At 37.7% G+C, this 21,149-nt stretch overlaps 1 protein-coding gene across 6 annotated transcripts in view; it reads right to left on the reverse strand.

Annotated features, from left to right (window-relative positions):
• Window positions 1-283: 283 nt before the first annotated feature.
• Window positions 284-21,149, reverse strand: part of ALS2 (alsin Rho guanine nucleotide exchange factor ALS2) — a 73,318-nt gene continuing 52,452 nt past the window's right edge. For 2 of the 6 annotated variants that reach the window (XM_032354445.1, XM_032354443.1), the window contains 14 exons: window positions 20,787-20,951; window positions 19,548-19,659; window positions 19,152-19,229; window positions 14,810-14,943; window positions 13,743-13,910; window positions 9,116-9,233; window positions 8,122-8,279; window positions 6,134-6,256; window positions 4,895-5,071; window positions 4,002-4,047; window positions 3,716-3,777; window positions 3,000-3,149; window positions 2,714-2,810; window positions 284-524 (listed from right to left, as the gene is read on the reverse strand). In XM_032354445.1, coding sequence (XP_032210336.1) covers window positions 486-524; window positions 2,714-2,810; window positions 3,000-3,149; window positions 3,716-3,777; window positions 4,002-4,047; window positions 4,895-5,071; window positions 6,134-6,256; window positions 8,122-8,279; window positions 9,116-9,233; window positions 13,743-13,910; window positions 14,810-14,943; window positions 19,152-19,229; window positions 19,548-19,659; window positions 20,787-20,951 — 1,627 coding nt within the window. In that variant the 3' untranslated portion in view covers window positions 284-485. Of the gene's footprint in view, window positions 525-2,713; window positions 2,811-2,999; window positions 3,150-3,715; window positions 3,778-4,001; window positions 4,048-4,894; window positions 5,072-6,133; window positions 6,257-8,121; window positions 8,280-9,115; window positions 9,234-13,742; window positions 13,911-14,809; window positions 14,944-19,151; window positions 19,230-19,547; window positions 19,660-20,786; window positions 20,952-21,149 lie in introns of those variants that run through there. The other 4 variants (XM_032354444.1, XM_032354447.1, XM_032354446.1 and 1 more) reach the window with 4 other exon arrangements.

Consider the following 21,149-nt stretch of genomic DNA (forward strand, 5'->3'; position numbering starts at 1 on the left):
GTGACTGCAAGGGACTCAGGAAGGCATAGTGTGGCGACTAGTTTCAAGTACAATCTGCTCCTTGCAAAGGGGTCTGGGGTAACCGCAGGCAAACCCGGAACTCAAAACAATTTATTAACTTCTTTAATGTAAGAAGCTATACTGGGAACTCTTCTGACAACTTCAGGTAGCTGGCATTCTCTTTACCGCAGGAAGGGGTGTCCTGGTTTCCCGAACAGCAAATGTGTGATATCTGGGGGATTTAACATAGGCCAGGGACTGGTTTAATTGAATTTGATCTGTGTTCCAACCCTCTCTTTGAGTCATACAGTCTTTTTGTTTTTTTTTCTGGGAGCAGGGCTATCATCATTAGTAAGGCTCAGAAATAGCCACCAAAATAACACAACGTCCTAATTTCAACACCATTCGTTTTCGCCACTTCGGGAAGACGCCAGATGGTGCAAAAACATCCTACAGATAATCCAGTTGGCAAGCTGTCGTGTATCCTAGTTAAGCTTCTCACGCTGGATCTGGTAGTAACATGCCTGGAAAAAAAAGTTCAAAACCATTTAAAATTTACTTGTAAAGAAACCACATAAACACAGCAATGCACAGGAGACAAAAGAAAGGGAAAGTCTGATTAATACCGAAAGCTCCAACAAAATCAGTTAGGTGCTTTATTTTTCCCTGCTTACTTCCAGTTCACCTGTCCACGGTCTCTTCGGCCTACTTGTAAATTCGTAGAGAGAAGATTTTGCACACTTTCTTCGACTTCTAAAATAAACAAGCTTTTTACAAGCTGTTTAATATTCTTCACTAAATAGAAATACCTTAATTGCTAAGCCACTACTGAGCGGACATTTAGAATATGCTGAACATTATAAGGTATACAAACAACTGTAACTGGAATCATCTAATATGTTTAGGAAACTACAAATCAAGAGTAAGCATCAGTGAGTCAGAATTCATTTCCAGGAATGAATTTGGTTTTTTTTAAGATTTTATTTATTTGACAGAGGGAAAGAAAGAGAGAGAGAGAGAGAATGAATGAGATGGGGGAGGGTCAGAGGGGGAAGCGGATTCCCCACTGAGCAGGTGCCCAATGCGGGACTCGATCCTGGAACTCCAGGATCATGACCTGAGCCGAAGGCAGTCACCCAACCAGCGGAGCCACCCAAATGTCCCAGGAATGAATGTTTAAGAAGCATTCCGAGGTGATCCTGAAAGTATCCAAGTTTGGAAGTTACTCACGCTACAAAGAATACCTCAGTCAAACCATGTATGTTTTCCATTCCTCAATTTCTCGGGATAGATCTCCAGGAGCTGGATTACTCAAGCCCCAAGAACATTTTTGATATTGATGATATCGATATTAACAACAGTTTTCTAAAAGAGTGACTGCTATTTAACCCAATATGCCCAGCAATATGAGCACATTCCTAAATTCACTATACCCCTATACCAACATTGGCTATAATTGGCTATAATTTTAAAAGATCCTTGCTATTTTAGTAGGCACAAAATGCCATCTTGCTTAAATCTGCAGTACTCTAATTTTCAGTAAGGTTGAGCATTTTCCTACATATAAACGTATCAGTTGTTTCTCCCTTGCAGATATGTTGAGAGAAACTCTTCTTATAACATAAATACTAAAAATTTAAGTTCTAGGCGGGCAATATTTTCCCTAGTTTCTGTACCTTTTTTAGTCTATTTAATGGAAAATGTTAGTGATATTTCATGGGAAAAGTTCAAACAACTAACCCAAGCCCTAAATCTGCCATTAAATTCTAGGATTTTTTCTCATCTTAATTTGCCTGTCTCTCCTCTCTTCTTTTCTCTACACTTAAATTCTCCAAAGCATCTGCCACTAACAATGGGGGTGATGTTACCCTGATTCCACCCTCCCTCCAAAACATCTAATAAGCATCCCAATACATTAACCATTTATTAAATAATTCCTCTTTTCCATTTTTGTGTTTGATGTTTCCAATTTCACATGGGAAATTCTTACTGTAACACTGCTCTTGTGAGGGCCGTCCCTTCTGTTAGGGTCACGTCCATTCTTGTGACAGTAACGTACTGTCTTAATTATTGTAATTTTCTATTTTACTAATTGGCAGAGTCGGTTTATTCTCCCTTTCTTTCAGGAGTGTTTATGCCATTTTGTATTTGTTGTTGTTCCAATATACTGCAGAATTATTCTAAAATTCCAAGAAAAGTCAAGGCGAGGAAATACAATGACTTGCAACAATCCCTAGAGAGTACTCAGACTACAGAAGCTCATCCGTAACACACTGGTTACAGTAAGTTCACGGAGAAAAAAGAAGATGCAATTCACATTCACTATATATATATACTGCCTTCTCTGTGTTACCTCATTTCTGTTAAATAGCTCTAGTGCTGGACACTTTTTTGGACACTACGAGTCCTTTCTGCTTTTTTTCTAGAGTTAACATTTACATAGATGGTCTCTCGTTATAAGCATTTCTAATGATTTGCTTTATCAGTTTATAGGGAGGATTGGGTAATTTGCTTTAGTATTTTGAAAAATAACTAACTGATTCTACTTTTATTATATTTTAAAATAATTCACAATATGTGCTCTAAAGGTATTTAATGTTTGCATTAAACCTCTGTATAAAGATGACAGTGGTTAATCACAGATTTATAATATGGTAAATTAAGGACAGACTTTAAGATTAAAAAATATATATTAAATACTACCTATACTTACCTTCAGGGTGGTGAACATTATTCCCTGTTCCCCATGCTGAAGATAAGGGTCCATTAGATCCTCAATGAGGTGTACTTCAGAGCCTAAATTCCTAATCCTGCCCCAATGAGAAAAAGACATTGAATTATTTCTGTTTATATGTACATCCTCCTTCTGAATATACATAAGGGAAAATAAAGAACAGCTCACCACAGTGGAATGGGTAAAGAGAAATGGCTCATCAATTCAGAAAAACACTTATTAAAATAACGAGTCTCTAATAATCAAGTCAGAAAAGGTTGGTCACCTGGCCCGTAGCACCACATACAAGAAAACAGGAAACAAGTCATCCATGGACCACAAGAAGTCTTCCTGAAGTGATGCCAGCACACTCTGAGAGATCTCTTCAAAAGTTTGCTGGATGACCTTAAGTTTGTCTGACGGGGTAAATGTTGTGCTGTTGTTTAAAAAAAAAAAAATAAATAAAAAAAAGTTCTGTAATTTTTCTTAATAGAAGTGTTTAATATTAAATATTAATTGCTTGACAATAAGCCCTTCTAGGGCTTGGGTGTCTTAAGTTGCACACATCAGGCATAATGAGTTGCTGGAAGGGATGACCACGGTAATCCCTTGGTTCCTTGAGAAAGAATGCCTCCAACTCTCTATGGTTCACATGGAAGAATTCACTAAATCGTAAGATTACCCCCTTTAACCATGTAGAACACTATTCTCCTAACACTTCTCTGAGTAATAAAGTTTGGTTAATTTCCATCTGGCTAAAGATGTGATTACGTAGATACATTTCTGGGTAGGCTCTCTACCTCTTTTGAAAACACAATGGCCTTGTAGAGTAAAAGGTAAGCCAAATGTCTCAAGAGAGCCTTTTCTGATCTCCAGGCTGAGTGTGACACCTTCTAGGAGTGAAGGGGAGGCACTTAGAGCTTAGGTAAAGATAAGATCTCAATAGTATCTTAATAGACTATTACTTCGATTTGTGTGATTTTTCAACAAATCAGCAATTACCTTATCTGCTGTAGACATTCTACAGCTGAGGCAAAACAAGCATCTTTTGTAGTTGGCAAAACCTGCAAAAAAGAGAATTTATGAAGGTCAGCGAGGAAAGCTATCTTCCACAGTAACAACAAAAATTAAATGACAGTGGTAGCAAGGTGTGGCTCTTCAGTGAATAACTCATGCTTAGCTACTATTCTATCAGAGTAAAATGGAAATGTTTTGTTATTTTCAATATCCCACGTCGAAGAAAAATATATTTACTGAGGAAATTAAAATTTACCATAATTTACTATACCTTTTTACTTTCTCCAAGGATTGACAAGGTTGCAGGCCAGAATTTCCTACAATGGAATCCAGACACTGTTAGCGCAAGTTGTTACTTATGATAGTTTAATACCCATTAAAAAAAGCTGATGGCTATACTGCCTTCCCTGTCCCCATTTAAAATAATTGTTCCACAGATACAGTTTTAATAAACATTCCAGAAATAACTTAAGAGTTCCTATCACGTTCTAAGGGATCTGTCAATGTACCCCCATACATTATGGATATTACCAAGTTGGCCAAAGTCTTTCCCTCACTCAGTTTTATTGTATTTTTACTGTCAAATTATCCTACTGAAAAAAATTCACTTTCTGGTTAAGGCTTGGTCACTTTTGATTGCACATATGCATAGTTACTGGGTTCGGGGGGACCAGCCTCATCACAGCACTAAGAAAAAAGCATAATGTGTTCCCTTGGAATAACAAGAAACAATGCTCCACAACAAAGAGCATTTCTAAAACTTTTAATTAGAAACTGGAGAGGGGGAGGAAAGAAAGAGAAGGAAAGGAAGACTGTCGAAGACAAAATATAATGAATTTTTTCTGAAACTGTAAACGTATGTATTCTGTTTTAAGGACTGCAAATAGGATAGGTAAAATTTATATATACACACACACATTTTATACACACGCACACATTCAAATACAACACAATTCAGAAGGATAACAAAGTTTTACACTCCACTCCAAAAATTCTCAAAAGTAAAGGTTAAATATCACTATTTTGCTGAATAACAGATAAGCAAATAAGGGAAGAAACTGCAAATAATATATTCCATTGGGTAGTAAAGTACCAAATTCTTGATAATGCTGTTTGCATTTTAAATTAAAACCATTTGATTGTACTCCTAACTACTGTACTTACCTCTGTACCCCAAGGAAGCCCAGAAGAGCAATATCTGGCTGCTTATTCAGCCGCAGAACACATTCCCAGTAAATGTCTTCCTCGCGATCGTTATCCAGGGCATAGAGCATGAACAGTGGTGGGTAGAGCCGAGGCAGCAGTACAGGAAGCAATAACCCAGAACTTGTTACCACATAACTACAAAATATTGGAGAAGCATTCATATTAAAATGGAATACAGAATCAACGAGCTTCAGTTTCTAGAGCTGAAAGTAAAGATGGGACATTTCGAGGAAAGGCACAGTTATAAGAAGGGCACCTGGGCGGCTTAGTCAGTTAAGGGTCGACTCGATTTTGGCTCAGGTCAGGATGTCAGGGTGGTGAAATTCAGCCTCCAGTCAGGCTCTGTGCTCAGCAGCGAGTCAGCTTAAGATTCTCTCTCCCCCCAGTCCCCCTACTTTCTCTCTTTAAAAAAGAAAAAAAAAGAAAGAAAGATATGGACATTGGGGAGGGTATATGCTATGGTGAGTGCTGTGAAGTATGTAAACCTGGCGATTCACAGACTTGTACCCCTGGGGATAAAAATACCTCCTATGTTTATAAAAAAAAATTTAAAAATTAAAAAAAAAGAAAGAAAAGAAATAGTTATAACTTTATTCTATTTTCATATTTGGAGCTAACAGGAGGGCCTTACCTATATGGGCCCAGAGTTTAATCTTGGACCGACTGTGAATACTTTTCATTAACTCAAAATCTAACTGAAAATCTAGTTGGTTCCATTGTGAAAAGAATTCCCTGTGGTTATTCTAGATCAGCATGATGTCACTTTGCTCAGCAGTCTTTGCACCCAGTCATCTGGGACTGTGCTTCCGTGGGGTTTGGCTAATACAATGTAATACTGCCTAAAAGGGATCTAGCTCAAACACATTATTTGAAAAATAAGGAAACTGAGATCAAGAGAAAACTTTTCCATGGGATTCTTTGTGTTTGTTTGCATGGTTGGTTTTTAAATATTTGATTTATTTGACAGAGAGAGACACAGGGAGAGAGGGAACATAAGCTGGGAGTGGGAGGGGCCGGGGGAGAAGCAGGCTTCCTGCCGAGCAGGGAGTCCAATGCGGGGCTGGATCCTAGGACCCTGGGAGCATGACCTGAGCCAAAGGCAGATGCTTAAAGACTGAGACATCCAGGCGCCCCTCCTTGGGATTCTTTGGCTAGGACCGCCCACCCTCTTCACTGTCTCTACCCAACTCCATTTACCCTGGCTCTGGCGACTCGGATCTGGAGTCTGACTTGCCAGTGCAAAAGGATTTCCTCTCCGTTGGCAAAGGGGCAGAGAGAGGAATTGTGCTGCCCTCTTCAGGAAGCTCAGGAAACAAGAATCTAAGGAATAACAGAAAATACAATTATAAAATGTTGTACCTCGAGAATGGTTAAAAAGAGTAAAATGCATTTTTATGCATTTCTATTATTTCATCTATTTAAAGGATCTATGCAATCAAATTTTAAATCAACTAATTTTTTTAGTTCCCTAAGATTCTTGACTGATTCCTTGTAATTACAGGATAAAATTAAGAGTGTAGCTAATGAATAATAATACCACTAAAAAATCATGTGCTTTTTTTTTCTCTGTCTGGTTATTAAAGAGTGAGAAATTCTTATCTCTGTGTTTTTCTTACTGGCAAATTTCATCTGAGGTCAATCTGTATTGACTCTTCAAGCAGAGACCATTATTCTCACAGCACAATTAGTTGGAAACTACTTAAATATTCAACACTAAGAAAAACTGAAAATCTAATCAATGTAAAATTAAAAAAAATTTTTTTTTGTTTTCATTCAAGCTGCTGCAGCGTCTGGGTGGCTCAGTGGGTTAAATGGCTGACTCTCCGTTTAGGCTCCAGTCATGGTCTCGGGGTCACGAGACGCAGCCCGCTCGGCTCTGAGGCAGAGTCGGCTTATCCCTCTCCTGCCACTCTCCCTGCTCTCTTGCTCTCTCTCAGTAAAATCTTTAAAACAAAAATTCAAGTTGCTAAAAAATATTTTTCCAAATTATCAGGATGATAGATAGGTTACTGAGAATTTTTTCCCCTAAGTTTTCAATTTGCCCTAGATTTTATCTCTGACCTCTTCTATGCAATGGTGGGCTCTACTATAAACAAGTTCATGGTCCTCTTTTAGACACACAGCTTGACTCTTTAAAGGGAGCTTGCAATCTTTTCTATTTTTGTAGACTTATATCTCACCCCTGTCTCTGCCCCTAATTTTATAGTTGGAAAAACTAAACCAAAAGTCAGAAAACTTATCTTCATTATACTCATCTAAGTAACGTCAGAGTTGAAACACTCCCAGCCAGCGGTCTTTTAGTGGATTACACTGTCCCCTCAAAACTGAAGACAGTTCCAAATGCATCTATCAATTCTGAAGTTAATAACAGAAAGAGGTTTTCCTGGAAATTTCATAAATTTTTGTATAATGACCTCATTATAGTATTTACATGTTGGCTTAACCCCAGTAAAAGATCTTAAATTTCACAAGTTCCAAATTTCCTACCTAAACTTTCTTTCCAAAGATATTCTACTTGCTTGCTTTCTCACCTCTTTTCAAGTCTCTGCTCAGATAGTACATTAGGCAGGTCTCCTGGACCTTCTATTTAAAATAGTAGCCTCTTACCTCCAGCCCCATCTTTTGCTACATTTACCATCCCATGACACACTACGTATTTTATTTAGTCTGTCCTGCTAGAATGGAAGCCTATGAGAACACACACAGTTCCCTGATGATTAGTGATGTTAGGCATTCTTTCAGGTACCTGGTGATCGTATCTCTCCTTTGGGAAATTGTCTATTCTGGTCCTGTGTCCATTTTAAATCAGATTATTAGTGGGGTTTTTTTGGTCTGTTTGTTTGTTTGTTTGTTTTTTAGTGTTGAGTAAGTTCTTTATATATTTTGGGTATTAACCAAATCATTATCAGATATATCATTTGCCAATACCTTCTCCCACTCAGTAGGTTGCCTTTTTGTTTTGTTAATGGTTTCCTTTCCTGTGTTTATTGCATAAAGTAAAAAAACATGTTTTTTGTTGTTTAATCTATTTAAGAATCTGTGGCACAAAAACCATTTTCTTGATGAATAATTCCTTCAAGGAGGAGAAACCGTAATGATTCTTCACAAAGCTGTAAATCTCTAGACTCAGGACGAAGACACCTAAGCGTTAGTACTTGCAGACTTCAGCGAGAAGGATCTCTTACCTCACCAGCTGGAAAATTCGCTTAAGGTAAGACTTGATCTCCTTCACAGCCTCCTGCAATAACCGGCGATTGGCTCCCACACCCACGTATGTCATTCTGTAAACTGCAACCAGGGTCTCCACAAGCCTGCCCAGGGGGTGCAGGGGCGTGTCACAGGCCTGAACAGGAAGAGGATCACTGAAACCAGTCAAGGACTAACAGCAGAAACAATCAACCAACAAATAATAAAACAATTTCATAAATGATAAGCAATTTTCAAAACGGCAGGAGTCAACTTTTGGATCGGGAAAATTCAAATACTTAACTTTTCTGAAAGTGTTGAGTCTACCCAAATTATATGGAATAGGAGTTTCTAATCTTAATCAAAGAATCCTTTTGGCATCTTGGAAAATAGCTCTGGATATACTGATAAATATAATTAAGCTATAAACTTCACCAAAAAAATTGCTCAAAAGTAACCTCTCCTATTTTTTTTGGTGAAGTTTATAGCTTAATTATATTTATATAATATATATTATATATTGATATAATTACAACTACGTGGCAGTTGATTATGCTCCAATATTGTCACTCTCTAGTTCCCTTGATTTCTCTTGATTCGGCTTCCTGCAACCCCATATCAATGCACATCATGCTTTAAAGTGTAGCTAATCGTATGGGGTTTGAGAAAGACGCAAAGAGCATAACCACGGGGTAAGGGCAACATGATTTATTCAACCTCTAGTCTGCTCATGTTACTAACAAAAAGCCATTTTAAACTTTGACCCTTGTTCTCAAGAACTCCCTTGAGCAGGTCACAAAACTTTAAAAAGTTCTATCATCACAACAGGACAATATTCAGTGGAAATGTGCTTTTAGTAGTCAGACAATTAACAAAGGGAATACCTGGACAGCAAAGATAGGAACAGAGTACCAATAAGCTTGAGCGCAATGGAATGATACAGGGTAGTAGCTGCATCATTCATTCACAAGACCACAGTAATTTTGACTCTACCTTTATTAAATATTTCTTGATGTCATCATATTTCTCCACAGAGAAGGCTCCAACATGCTGAGGAATGAATTCCAAACTCTCCAGTGTCTGAGTCTGCGAACGACTTAATGTCTCTGGACTGTAAAAAAGCAAAAGAAAGCCCATTATGTATTTCATATCAGAAAAACAAGGCAACTGTAATGTGCACATGAAACACTGTCATCAAATAAGGAGGAAACGGACTACCCAGCAGTGTTTGGCCCAAATGAGCTCATGACTGGTAACTGACCTGCTAGGAGATTTTTCTAACAGCCATTCTTGTGTCATTTAAATGTTACTTCATACCAACTACAATTAATTAATGAGGATTTTGCTTCAGTATCAATGATGGTGTCAGGAGGTACTATAATGTTAGCCTGAACAGAAAACTGGTGTCAGACTTGTTAGTGACAAGAGAAAAATGGAATAAGAGAGAGAAAGTAGTGAGGAAAAACAAAAACATATGAAAAGGCGGGGCGCCCGGGTGGGTTAAAGCCTCTGCCTTCAGCTCAGGTCAATGATCCCAGGGTCCTGGGATCGAGCCCTGCATCGGGCTCTCTGCTCAGCAGGGAGCCTGCTTCCCCCTCTTTCTCTCTGCCTGCCTGTTTGCCTACTTGTGATCTCTGTCTGTCAAATAAATAAATAAAATCTTAAAAAAAAAACAAACAAAACCAAAACACATGAAAGGGCAGAGGAAGAAGGGAACTGAGCTCAAACAAGGAGATAATGAGGACGGTGTAAGGGCAGTGAGGTAAGCACAAAATGGGTAAAGGGAAGCTTTGGATGAAGAGGCCACGGTAAAACACATACTCAGTAATCAAGAGACATTTTTGGTAATGGTATCCCATTATTAGATTACAGCCAATTAGAAATGGCATGCAATCATTATTACTATCCTATTTTAGATAAACAAGCCCTCTGTGGTTGCAACATGTTTTATTATATAAAAGTTCATTCAGGGGCATCCGGGTGGCTCAGTGATTAAGCATCTGCATTTGCCTCAGATCATGATCACGGGGTCCTGGGACCGAGCCCCGCAACGGGCTCCCTGCTCAGAGGGAAGCCTGCTTCTCCCTCCCCCACTACCCCTGCTTGTGTTACCTCCCTCGCTGTGTCTCTATCAAATAAATAAATAAAATCTTAAAAAAAATAACAAAACAGTCCATTCACTCTCATCTTCGGAAACACCCAACAACAGCTAACCAAGGTCAACCAGAGGACCAGAGTCTCAGCATTTAGACAGACAGGCTCTAACAGTGAAGGCGCACCATCAGCATCACACACAGGGCAGAGTCCACAGCTTTCATGATCCTAAGAGTCTCCATGTCTTCTACTAATAGAAAGAATATAAGGCAAAAATCATGAACTTCATGAATGAAACACTATTATCCGCTCCTGTTTATCCCCAGTATAGGAGGGACCAAAAAACCCCAGACTTCTTTCTATACAGCAGGAATCATCAAGTTCTTTGGGTCCAAATGCCAAGCAATGCTGTGGGAGTTTCCGGCCAAGTTAAAGAATAAGGAAATATGCAGAAGAGCAGACGGAGGGAAAACAAAAAAGGAGAACAAGAGAGAAAATAAGGAAAAGGAAGGAAGGAAGGAAGAGGTGCAGCTGTAACTTGCTTTCAGTGCTGCAGAACTGCGGGGCCACCTGCTCCGGATCTCCAGAGGATGCTGATGACAAACACGCAGGCTCGTAAATGGCAGTTGCCCTCCAGGTAGTGCCTCTTTTTTCCCTAGTTGCTCTCCCGATTTTGTGTCTTTCAATTTGATTCTGAGGTGTCTGTTCACGGGTATCTTCCTTTGTGGATGCAGTGTGCTCAGCCTCTTGAATCAGCACATTTGCCTTTCACCAAATTTGAGAAGTTTTCTACTATTATCTCTTCAAGTATTTTTTTCATCCCCATAATTTTTCTCCTCTCCTTCTGGGATTCCAAGGACACAAACATTAGACTGTCAGGTCCTTAAAGCTCTGTTCCTTCTCCCCCCGCCCCATGTATTTTCTCTCTGTTGTTCAGTTTGGTTAATTTCTATTCATCTATTCTCAAGTTCACTGACTCTTCTGCTGTCATCTCTATTCTGCTACTGAGCTCACCCACTGATTTTGATTATGAGATTTCCTCATAATTCTAAATTCTGAAAATTTAGAATTAGAATCCTCAATTCTAAAAATTTGATTTGGTTCTTCTTTACAACTTATTTTTCCTTGCTGATATTTCCAATTTTAATAGTTGTTTCAAGTGTGTTTGTGATTGCTCATTTGGGCATTTATATATTAGCTCCTTTAAAAAGTTCTTGTCATTCTGTCAAAATTTATGTTGGGAAGTCATGGTATCTATTGACTGTCCTTCCCAAAATGAGGTGGTGGTTCTTTGATTGCCAAGTAGTTTTGGTTTATATTCTGGACATTTTTGAGTATCATGTTATAACACTTTAGGACTTATTTTTATCCTATGAAGAATATTGACAGGCTAGGGGAAGGGAGGGAAAAATAAGATGAAATCAGAGAGGAGACAAACCATAAAAGACACTTAACTATAGGGAACAAACAGGGTTGCTGAAGGGGAGGTGCACGGGGGATGGGCTAACTGCGTGACCAGCAATAAGGAGGGCACGTGATGTAACGAGCACTGGGTGTTACATGCAACTGCTGAATCTCTGAACTCTATCTCTGAAACTACCAATATACTATATGTTAATTAAATTTAAGTAAAATTTTAAAAAAGAATGTTGATAGGCGTAATAAACATAGTAGAGTTGAAACTATTATCTTTAGAAAGATTTGCTTCCTGAATGTACCCTAAAAAAACATGCAATATTCCCTAACTAGTCAGGATATTTTGCTGTACACAAGGCGGCTAACAATGTGATTTATGGTGAATATCGGCTTTCCTTTGGGGACTGTGGAATCCTGACAGTTGCTAAGCACAGAGAGTTTATGTGACCAGCCCCCAATAAAAACCGTAGGCACTGAGTCCCTAACGGGCTTCCTTGGGCAGAAAGACTGTACATGTGTGGCTGAATTTTACTGCTGAGGACAGAGAGTGGGCTCTGTGGGACCCTTCAGATAGCAGTTCCCCTCCAGAAAAGTGCCTCTTTTTTTCCCTAGCTGCTTTCCCGATTTTGTCTTTCAGTTTGATTATGAGGTGTCTGTTCATAGATGTCTTTTTTTTAGGATGCAGTTTGCTCAGCTTCTTGAATCAGCTTCTTGAATCAGCACTTTCATCAAATTTGAGAAGTTTTCAGCCATTATTTCTTCAAGCATTTTTTTCACCCCTAGAAGGAAGAGAGCATGGGAAGCTCGCCCATGGATTCCTCCACACTCTGCCTGGGTCTCCTCTTACGATCCGGCTGTAGCTCCTCGCTGAGTTGCTGTAGGAACTCTTACATGGACGACTGAGTCTTGTGAGTCCCTCTAGTGGATCACTGAACATGTAGTTGATTTTGGAAACCTCTGAAACAGCTGACATTTTTGTTTCAGCCTTCTGGGGGCCGTGGTTTCCATGTCAGTTCACTTCTCAAAGCCTCTGCAGTCCTGTTTAGGTCTGTCGGTGAGCATGCCCCTCGGCGGGCAGTAGTGTGGGGCCTGGGTGGAAATCTACCTATTAGCTCAGTTCTCAAAGTGTTTGTGTGCTAATTAGGACCAAATCCACACAAAGCAGGTGTAGGGTGAGTCTAGGAGTTCAACAACCTTACAGAGTTGCTTTCTCAAGCTCTTTGCTCTCTGTTACTTCCCCTGCATTTTCTGGGCCCCTATTAGATCCTCAGGCTGGAAAATGCCCACTTCTGAGAGTGTACCACATTGAGGGCGAAGCAGTGGGAGGACAGAGCGCAAGTCCAAAAAAACTTTGGGATTTGGCCATGACCACTGGACCTGAGGATCCACTAACAGAGGAAGAAGTTTCTTCTCCCCCAAGAGTTCTTCCTGTTCCTGGCTGCTCTAGCAAACGCCAGTGCCATCCCTGCCACGCCCGCCAGTGCCATCCCTGCCACAAACGCCAGTGCCATCCCTGCCACGCCCGCCAGTGCCATCACTGCCACAAACGCCAGTGCCATCCCTTCTTCCTGTTCCTGGTTGGTCTAGCAAACGCCAGTGCCATCCCTGCGGGAGCCTGAGAACTGAAGGAAAAAGAGAGAAAGAACAAAGTGTGTCTCCTCCATTTCATCTGAGCTTTAAGAGTCTCTTTTTTGCATCCTGAGCCAGGAGCAGAAGGTTATTTCTGGAGCTATGTGTATACACCACAGTGCTTATGCCAAGATTTCGGGTTACACTGAATTCAGGCTGAGGGATACTGAAGTTAAAAAATTCATAACTAAAACAAAAACAAAAACAACTAGTAACTGGTTCGATGGTACTTGGAATTCAGGTGTTTTTCCTCAATATACCGGCTGATATTTTCTTTGCAGAACAGCTGTCCACGTAATTCTGCCTGGTTTTATAGTTCAGTTCAGTAGAAGACAAAGGGAGGTGTATTGTATCTATATTACCAGAAACAGAAAAACATCACTGACTTTAAAATTGTATTTTGAAGTTAAATATGGCAAGGCTTGCCTACTTTTTAAGTTTCAACTTCCTCTAACACGCTGCCGGGTAGGCCTTCACTCACCTGTCTCTGTGTTGGCGCCGACTGGTGGTCAGGGCCACGGCAATATTGTCCCAGGCTTTCCAGACTTCCCCTTGGCCTGGGTTCTCACAGCCCAGTTGATGCCAACATTCATCAAATACCGCTTTCCACTTTTCATCAGCGGATACTGCCAGGTTTCCCAGCTTCCTGCTAATAAAGTCACATCAAGCTTTTATTAATCACTTCTTTTGTGCAAAAATTCTGAAGAACAGAAACTTTCTCATATACAACTGGGAACGCTTCTCCAACAAATCTGCCGAAACTGGCAGTGGTTCTATTTTATAAACACTGAATGGAAATTTTAAAGGAACGATATTTAGCTACTTAATGTTTATTAGGTACTAAAGTGTATAAATGGTTAAGTACGAAGCGCATCAGAACGGACTCCTTTACTGTCTACATTTCCACATAACTGATTTTGTAAAATTGATTTCTGTTAAAACAAGGACTTCTATGCTTTGCCCATCTCATAATGAGAACTGTAAAATGCATTATACAATACTGGGTTCTAAAAATATATCAAGCACCATCAGAACAAAGAATAGGAGAAGCTATCAAAATACAAAAACAAAGCTAATGCTGGAATCAATAAAGGAGAATAGATATGTGCCAAAAACATGGAGGCAGAACATAATAACCCTTAGAGATATAGATCTTATTTTCTTCCCCACATGTGCAGAGTATATATAGGCTATATATAGGTTTGGCCTTTACTTTTCAAAATCAAGCTGTGTAAGGATTCCATTTACGAACACTCTCTTTCAATCAGTTTGGGTATCTGCACCATTAGCAGTAAAATTAATCCCACACACAGAACTTTTATTTTAAACATCTATGCTCTGAGGCTATAATCTTAACCAAGACTATAGAGCCTGTTATAATAGCAGCAGTTGGCAATACAAAGTTACACTTTGTTAAAAAATGACTTCAAAAATTCTTCTGCCTTAAAAAAAAAGTTGTTCTGTAATTAAAATATTAACCAGCTTTGATAAAAGCAAGACAACTCAAAACACTTAATGATCAATCCACAATTAACACCAGTTACTCACAAAACTTTGGGTCTGTCTTTATCACTCTCATACAGACTAGGCTTGAAGTAGGTTCCAGTGATTTTTATCCCAGATCCCCATTCTCCACTAAAATAACCTTCAATATAATCTCCATTTGGCATAGTCAGTGTTCCCTAGGTAAAGTTAAAGAAAATGTCAAATTTAGAAGAATTTCCAATTTAAAAATCAAAAGAAAAAAAAACACCAATTAGTTAACGTTTTCCCTTAATTCTACAGTCCCCAGTACTCTAAAAAAAAAAAAAAAAAGTATGTGTATATACATGTGTAAAGACTGTATGAAAATAATCCATGGGTAAAAGAAAAAAAAATCACTGAAAAAACAGATAAAATATTTTGAGCTGAATGAAATGAACACAAAACTTCCCAAATTTATCCAATCTGGTGCCCAAAGACAAATTTAAAAGTATAAATGTCTATTTAGAAAATAAGAAAGCCTTCAAATCAGTAATCTAAAATTCCACCTTGGGTTCCTGGGTGGCTCAGTTGGTTAAGAATCTGCTTTCAGCTCAGGTCATGATCCCAGGATCCTGGGATTGAGCCCTTCATTGGGCTCCTTGCTCAGCAGGAAGTCTGCTTCTCTTTCTCCCTCTGCCTCTACCTCTCTCTCTCCACAACCCCAGCCTGTGCTCTCTCCTCCTCTCACTCACTTTTTAATAAATAAATAAAACCTCTTAAAAAAAATTCCACCTTACAGAATTAGAAAAAGAGGAGCAAAGAAATCCAAAACAAGAAGGAAGAAGATAATAAACAACAGAGCAGAAATCAATGAGATTTTCAAAAAGAAAAATCAATGAAACTGAAATTTGCTTCTTTGAAAAGATACACAAAATTGCCATTAACTAGATTAAAAAAAAAAAAGACATGAAATTCCAAAATCAAGAATGAAACAGGGGGTACTACAGTAGTCTTACAGAAATTAAAAAGGTCAAGGGAATACTAAGAGAATAACTTTATGCCAACAAATCTGATAATTTTGATACAACAGAAAAATTTCTAGAAAGAACCAAATTACCGACTGACTTGAGAAGATGTGGAAAATATGAATAGGAGGAAACTGTATTAAAAACTAAAAATAGTCTCACAAAATAATGCTCAAGACCAGATGATTTCATTTGGTCTCAAAAACATTCAAAGAAGAAATAATACCAAGACTTCACGAACTCTTTTAGAAAACAAAGTAGGAAGGAACCTTTCCCGATGCATTCTATGGTGCCAGTTTTGCCAAAGACAAAGACATCATGAGAAAAGAAAACTATAGACCATTATCTCTCATAAATATAGATATAAAAATCTTCAACAAAATATTAGCATTAAACCCAGCAAAATATACAATTATACATCATGACCAATTATGATTTATCCCAGAAAAGCAATAAATATAATACACCATATTAATAAAGGACAAACATCACATGATCGATCTCAACAGACACAGAAAAAGCTTTCTGAGAAAATCTGAGATGTATTCAGGACAAAAGCTCTCAACAAACTAGGAACAGAACTATCTCAATCTGATTAATCTATGAAAAATCTTTAGCTAACATCATACTTAATCGTGAAAGATTTAATGCTTTTTTTCTAAAATAGGAAACAAGGCAAGGATATCCACTTTTACCACTTCTCTTCAACATTTTACTGAAAAACCTAGCCAGTGTAATCAGACAAAACAAAACAAATCCTCCATATTGCAAAGGAAAAAGTAAAACGGTCTTTAAGTTGACATGATCCTGTATAAAAAAATTCCTAAGAAATACACACACACACTTCACACCAAACTCCTAGTAGAATAAATGAGTTCAGCAAGGTTTCAGGACACAAGAACAAAATACATAAATCAATTTTATTTTTATATAATAGCAATGAATAATCCAAAAATAAAATTAAAAACCAACTCTCTTTACAATAGCATTAAAAAGAATACTTAGCGAGGTGCCTACGTGACTCAGTGGGTTAAAGCCTCTGCCTTCGGCTCAAGTCATGTTCCTAGGGTCCTGGGATTAAGCCCCACATTGGGCTCTCTGCTTGTCGGAGAGCCTGCTTCCCTTCCTCTTTCTCTCTGCCTGCCTCTCTGCCTACTTGTGATCTCCGTCTGTCAAATAAACAAATAAAATCTTAAAAAAAAATAGAACACTTAGGAAAAAAAAATAAGATACACATGCAAGAGATACACACTGAAAACTACAAAATATTGCTGACAAAAAATTAAAGATCTAAATAAAAGATATCCCATGTTCATGGATTGGAAGATTCCATATTATTAAAAAGAGCAATTCTCCTGAAATTGATCCACAGATTCAACACAATCCCTCTCAAACTCTCAGTAGGCTTTATTGCAAATATTAAGAAACCAGTCCTAAAATTAATATGGAAAGGCTAAAAGATCCAGAATAGCCAAAACATTTTTAAAAATAACAAAGTTGGAAGACTTACATTTCCTGATTTCATAACTTACAAGAAAACTATAGTAATCAAGGTACTGTATTGTACTGGCACAATAAGAGATAAGTAGATCACTGGAATATAATTCAAGAGTCCAAAAAAAACAAAAAACAAAAAACACCCCACACATTTTATGGTGCTTAATTTCAGAAAAGGCATCAAGAAAATTCAATGGGAAAAGTTGCTGAGGCAACTGGATACCCACATGCAAAAAGAACAATTCTGGTATTTAACCCACACCATACACAAAAGTAATTCAAGATGAATTATAAACCTAAATACTGAATGTTGAAGAAAATCTTTTTTTTTTTTTTTCTGCATGCAAGCAGTGGAGGAATAGAAGGAGACGGAGAGGGAGAGAGAATCTCGAGCAGACTCCACACTGAGCATGCGGAGCCCAACACAGGGCTCGATCCCATGACCCTGGTATCATGACCTGAGCCAAAACCAAGAGTTGGACACTTACCCAGTTGAGCCACTCAGGCGCCCCGAGAAGAAAATCTTAATAATCTTGAGTTAGGCAAAGATTTTTTAGATATGACATCCAAAGCCTGATTCATAAAAATTTCCTGATATACTGGCCTCATTAAAAAGTTTTGTGCTTCAAAAGGCACTAATAAGAAAATAAAAGGAAAGCCATAGACTGTAAGAATTTGTGAATCCTATAGCTGATATAGGACTTATATCCAGAATATATAAAAAAGCCTTATAATTCAATAAGACTACAAAAAGACTATATAAGCAAATTCTTAAAATGTCAAAATATTTGAAGTGTTCCACCAAAGATGATACAGGAATCACAAATAAGAACATGACAGTAGGGGCACCTGGCTGGCTCAGTCATTAAGCATCTGCCTTTGGCTTGGGTCATGATCCCAGGGTCTGGGGATTGAGCCCCACATCCGGCTCCCTGCTCAGCAGGAAACCTGCTTCTCCCTGTCCCACTACACCTGCTTGTATTCCCCTCTCTTACTGTGTCTCTCTCTATCAAATAAATTAAAAAAAAAAAAAGAACATGACAGTATGCTCTACATCATTAGTCATTAAGAAAACGTAAATCCAAACCATGAAATAGCATTTCACACCTACTAGAACTGTAGAATGGAAAAATAAAATAAAATAAAAAATACTGTCAAAGATGTGGGGAAATTAGATTCCTCATAAATTGATGATGAGAATGTAAAATGATGTAGCCACATTCTGGAAAATAGTTGGCAGCTTCTTGATATGTTAAATATCAATTTACCATAAAACCCAGCAACTGCATTCCTAAATATTTTCCCAAGAGAAATGAAAACATATGTTCAAACAAGAAGTTGTATTCAAATGTTTATAGCAGTGTTATTCCTAATAGTCTGAGAAATACAAAGAAATACAGAAAAATATAGAGCTATAGAGAAGTAAAGAAATAATCCCATGCCCATCAGCTGGTGAAGGGATAAACAAAATGTGACTTTAGAATACTGCTCAGCAATAAAAAGGAATGAACTGCTATATAGGCTACAATACGGAAAAATCTCAAAAACATTATTCCAAGTGTAGGAAGACACAAAGAAGAGCCCACATATTGCCTGATTCCACTAAAGGACAGACGTGAAAAGACAAATCTACAGAGTTACAAAGTCCACTAGAGGTTGTCTGAAACTGCTGGTAGATACAGACAGTGACTGAGAATGAGCAGGAGATGGTGACAGAAATCTTTTTGGCTAATGTGAAAAGATCTAAAATTGGATTGTGGTGATAGCTGTACAACTCTATATTTACTAAAAGTCACTGAAATGTACTCTTAAAACAGGTGAATTTTATGGTAAGGTAGACTTTTTAAGTCAAAGAAAAATTAGTAGAAGATTATATTAGAGGAAGAAGAAAGTTAGTTTCCAACCTTTCCACTAAGAGTCCAGTCATCTGAAAATTCTCCCTCATATATAGTATCATCTTCGGAAAGTAAAACCCCATTTCCCTATGGGAAGAAACAAAACAAAAATCACAACAGACAAAATGCAAAGTAACTTAGAGTTCTTAAAAGTAAGAACTCTAAAAGTAACTTAGAGTTCTAAGTTACCTAGAACTCTAAACTTAGAACTCTAAAAGTAACTTAGAGTTCTAACTCAAAGAACTTAAGAGTTCATACAGCCATATCCCCCAAAGCCTTAAATAATCTTAAGACAAGAAAAATACTACCAACAACGTAGAACATTAATAAAATGATTATTTAAAAGTTAAGGGCATGGAAGTTTTAAAAAGTCAATAACTATAAGTGAAGTATTCTACTACTCACCATCATTTTATTAAGGTGAAAGTTGCCTTCATAGTATAATCCAAACTGGGTAACTACCACACCATTCCCTTGACATACGTCATCTTGCCACATTCCCATATACTTTTCCCCCCTATATAGAAATAGAAAAGAAATGAAATGAAAAACTGATGATAAGGATGAGATTTAAAAAAAAAAAAAAATTATAACATGGAAGATTCCAAGCATCACTCCTTCGTTAGTATCTGTTCCATTTTTCTGATTAAAGTGTTTAACTCTGTGTCTCCTCAAACATGGAACAATGTAGTACAAAGATGTCTTACTCAGAGTAACATTCTCTCAGGAATTTAATTAATATAGTCTACCTGACATAGGTTTGCATATATTCCATGTATGTCCTTGATAATTGAAAATAGGAATGCCAAGAATTCAACTCAAAATAATTCAAAATGTAATACACAGGCTCAAATACATGCATACTTTTTTAACTCCAAAACTTCCTAACCTTAAAAAAATAAATGAGGTTTATCATATAAGAAGTCTCATTCTTCACAAACTCAAACTCAGGGAAATCTTACTAATCTCCACTAAAAAAACAAAGTAGGTATGAAGTGCTTGTTAAATAATCATGGAATTTAGTAATAACATCTAAATTTTAAAACCCCACATTATAAAAATAACATGAAGGGGAAAAAAGTATATATTAAGTCCCAAAGCAAATCAGGCTAAATCAAATATGGAGGCAAAAGAAATACACTCCTCCCCAAGGTTTAGTTAATTGAATTTAAGCTTGTCTGCTGGGTTGCTAGCATGGTAACAAGTCCCTGACCTAAAGAAAGACCTAAGCAGAAAGGTGTTTGGATGCCATCCTATGACCCCAAAAGGGAATTTCCATTGGTTGCCTCTGACCTTTTACTCCTCTTATCTACAGATTGTTTTAAAGGTTGTTTTTTTTAATAATATTTAAAGATTTGGTAACCTCCATAACACTAAAAGCTTTGTACATGTGGAGCTTTAAGAAAATGGCTCCAAGGTTAATTTTGAAAGATCTTGATCTTGTAAAGAAGTAACCAATTATCTAGTTTATAAGCAAATGGATAAAATGATGCCTGACAACTGTGTCGTCTTACTGAAAAATGTCTCAATACTGTCTAATTAAGATCTTAGCTGAGCCTTCATAAAAGCATCGCTGTTACTGGAGAAGCACAGGAATTTTATCCTCTATCACTCAATGCTGAGATTAGAAGCAGAATACTGTACCTAGTGATATCATCAAAGACACCATATCCTGCTTTCTTATCCATTACCCATTGGCCAATGAACATGCTGGGAGAAGAGGAAGTCAATTTTCCACTTCGCAGGAGACCATGACCATGACGCATGTTATCTTGAAAACAGCCTTCAAACACTTCACCAGAGGCATAACTGTGGTTACAAAGAATGGATAAAGATCACAAAAACACTGAATTCTGATGCTAATTTTTACAAAGTTTAGGAAATTCAAAATTATACTCATGCCCCACTGGTAGCTATAATTATTTATTTATATGATTATTTTTCACCAATCAAAATTTTTCATATTTGAATGAATGAGGCTTAGAAATTAGACATCATGGATGGTAT

The sequence above is a fragment of the Mustela erminea genome, chromosome 8, assembly GCF_009829155.1.
Source record: "Mustela erminea isolate mMusErm1 chromosome 8, mMusErm1.Pri, whole genome shotgun sequence".
Classification (NCBI taxonomy): Eukaryota; Metazoa; Chordata; class Mammalia; order Carnivora; family Mustelidae; genus Mustela; species Mustela erminea.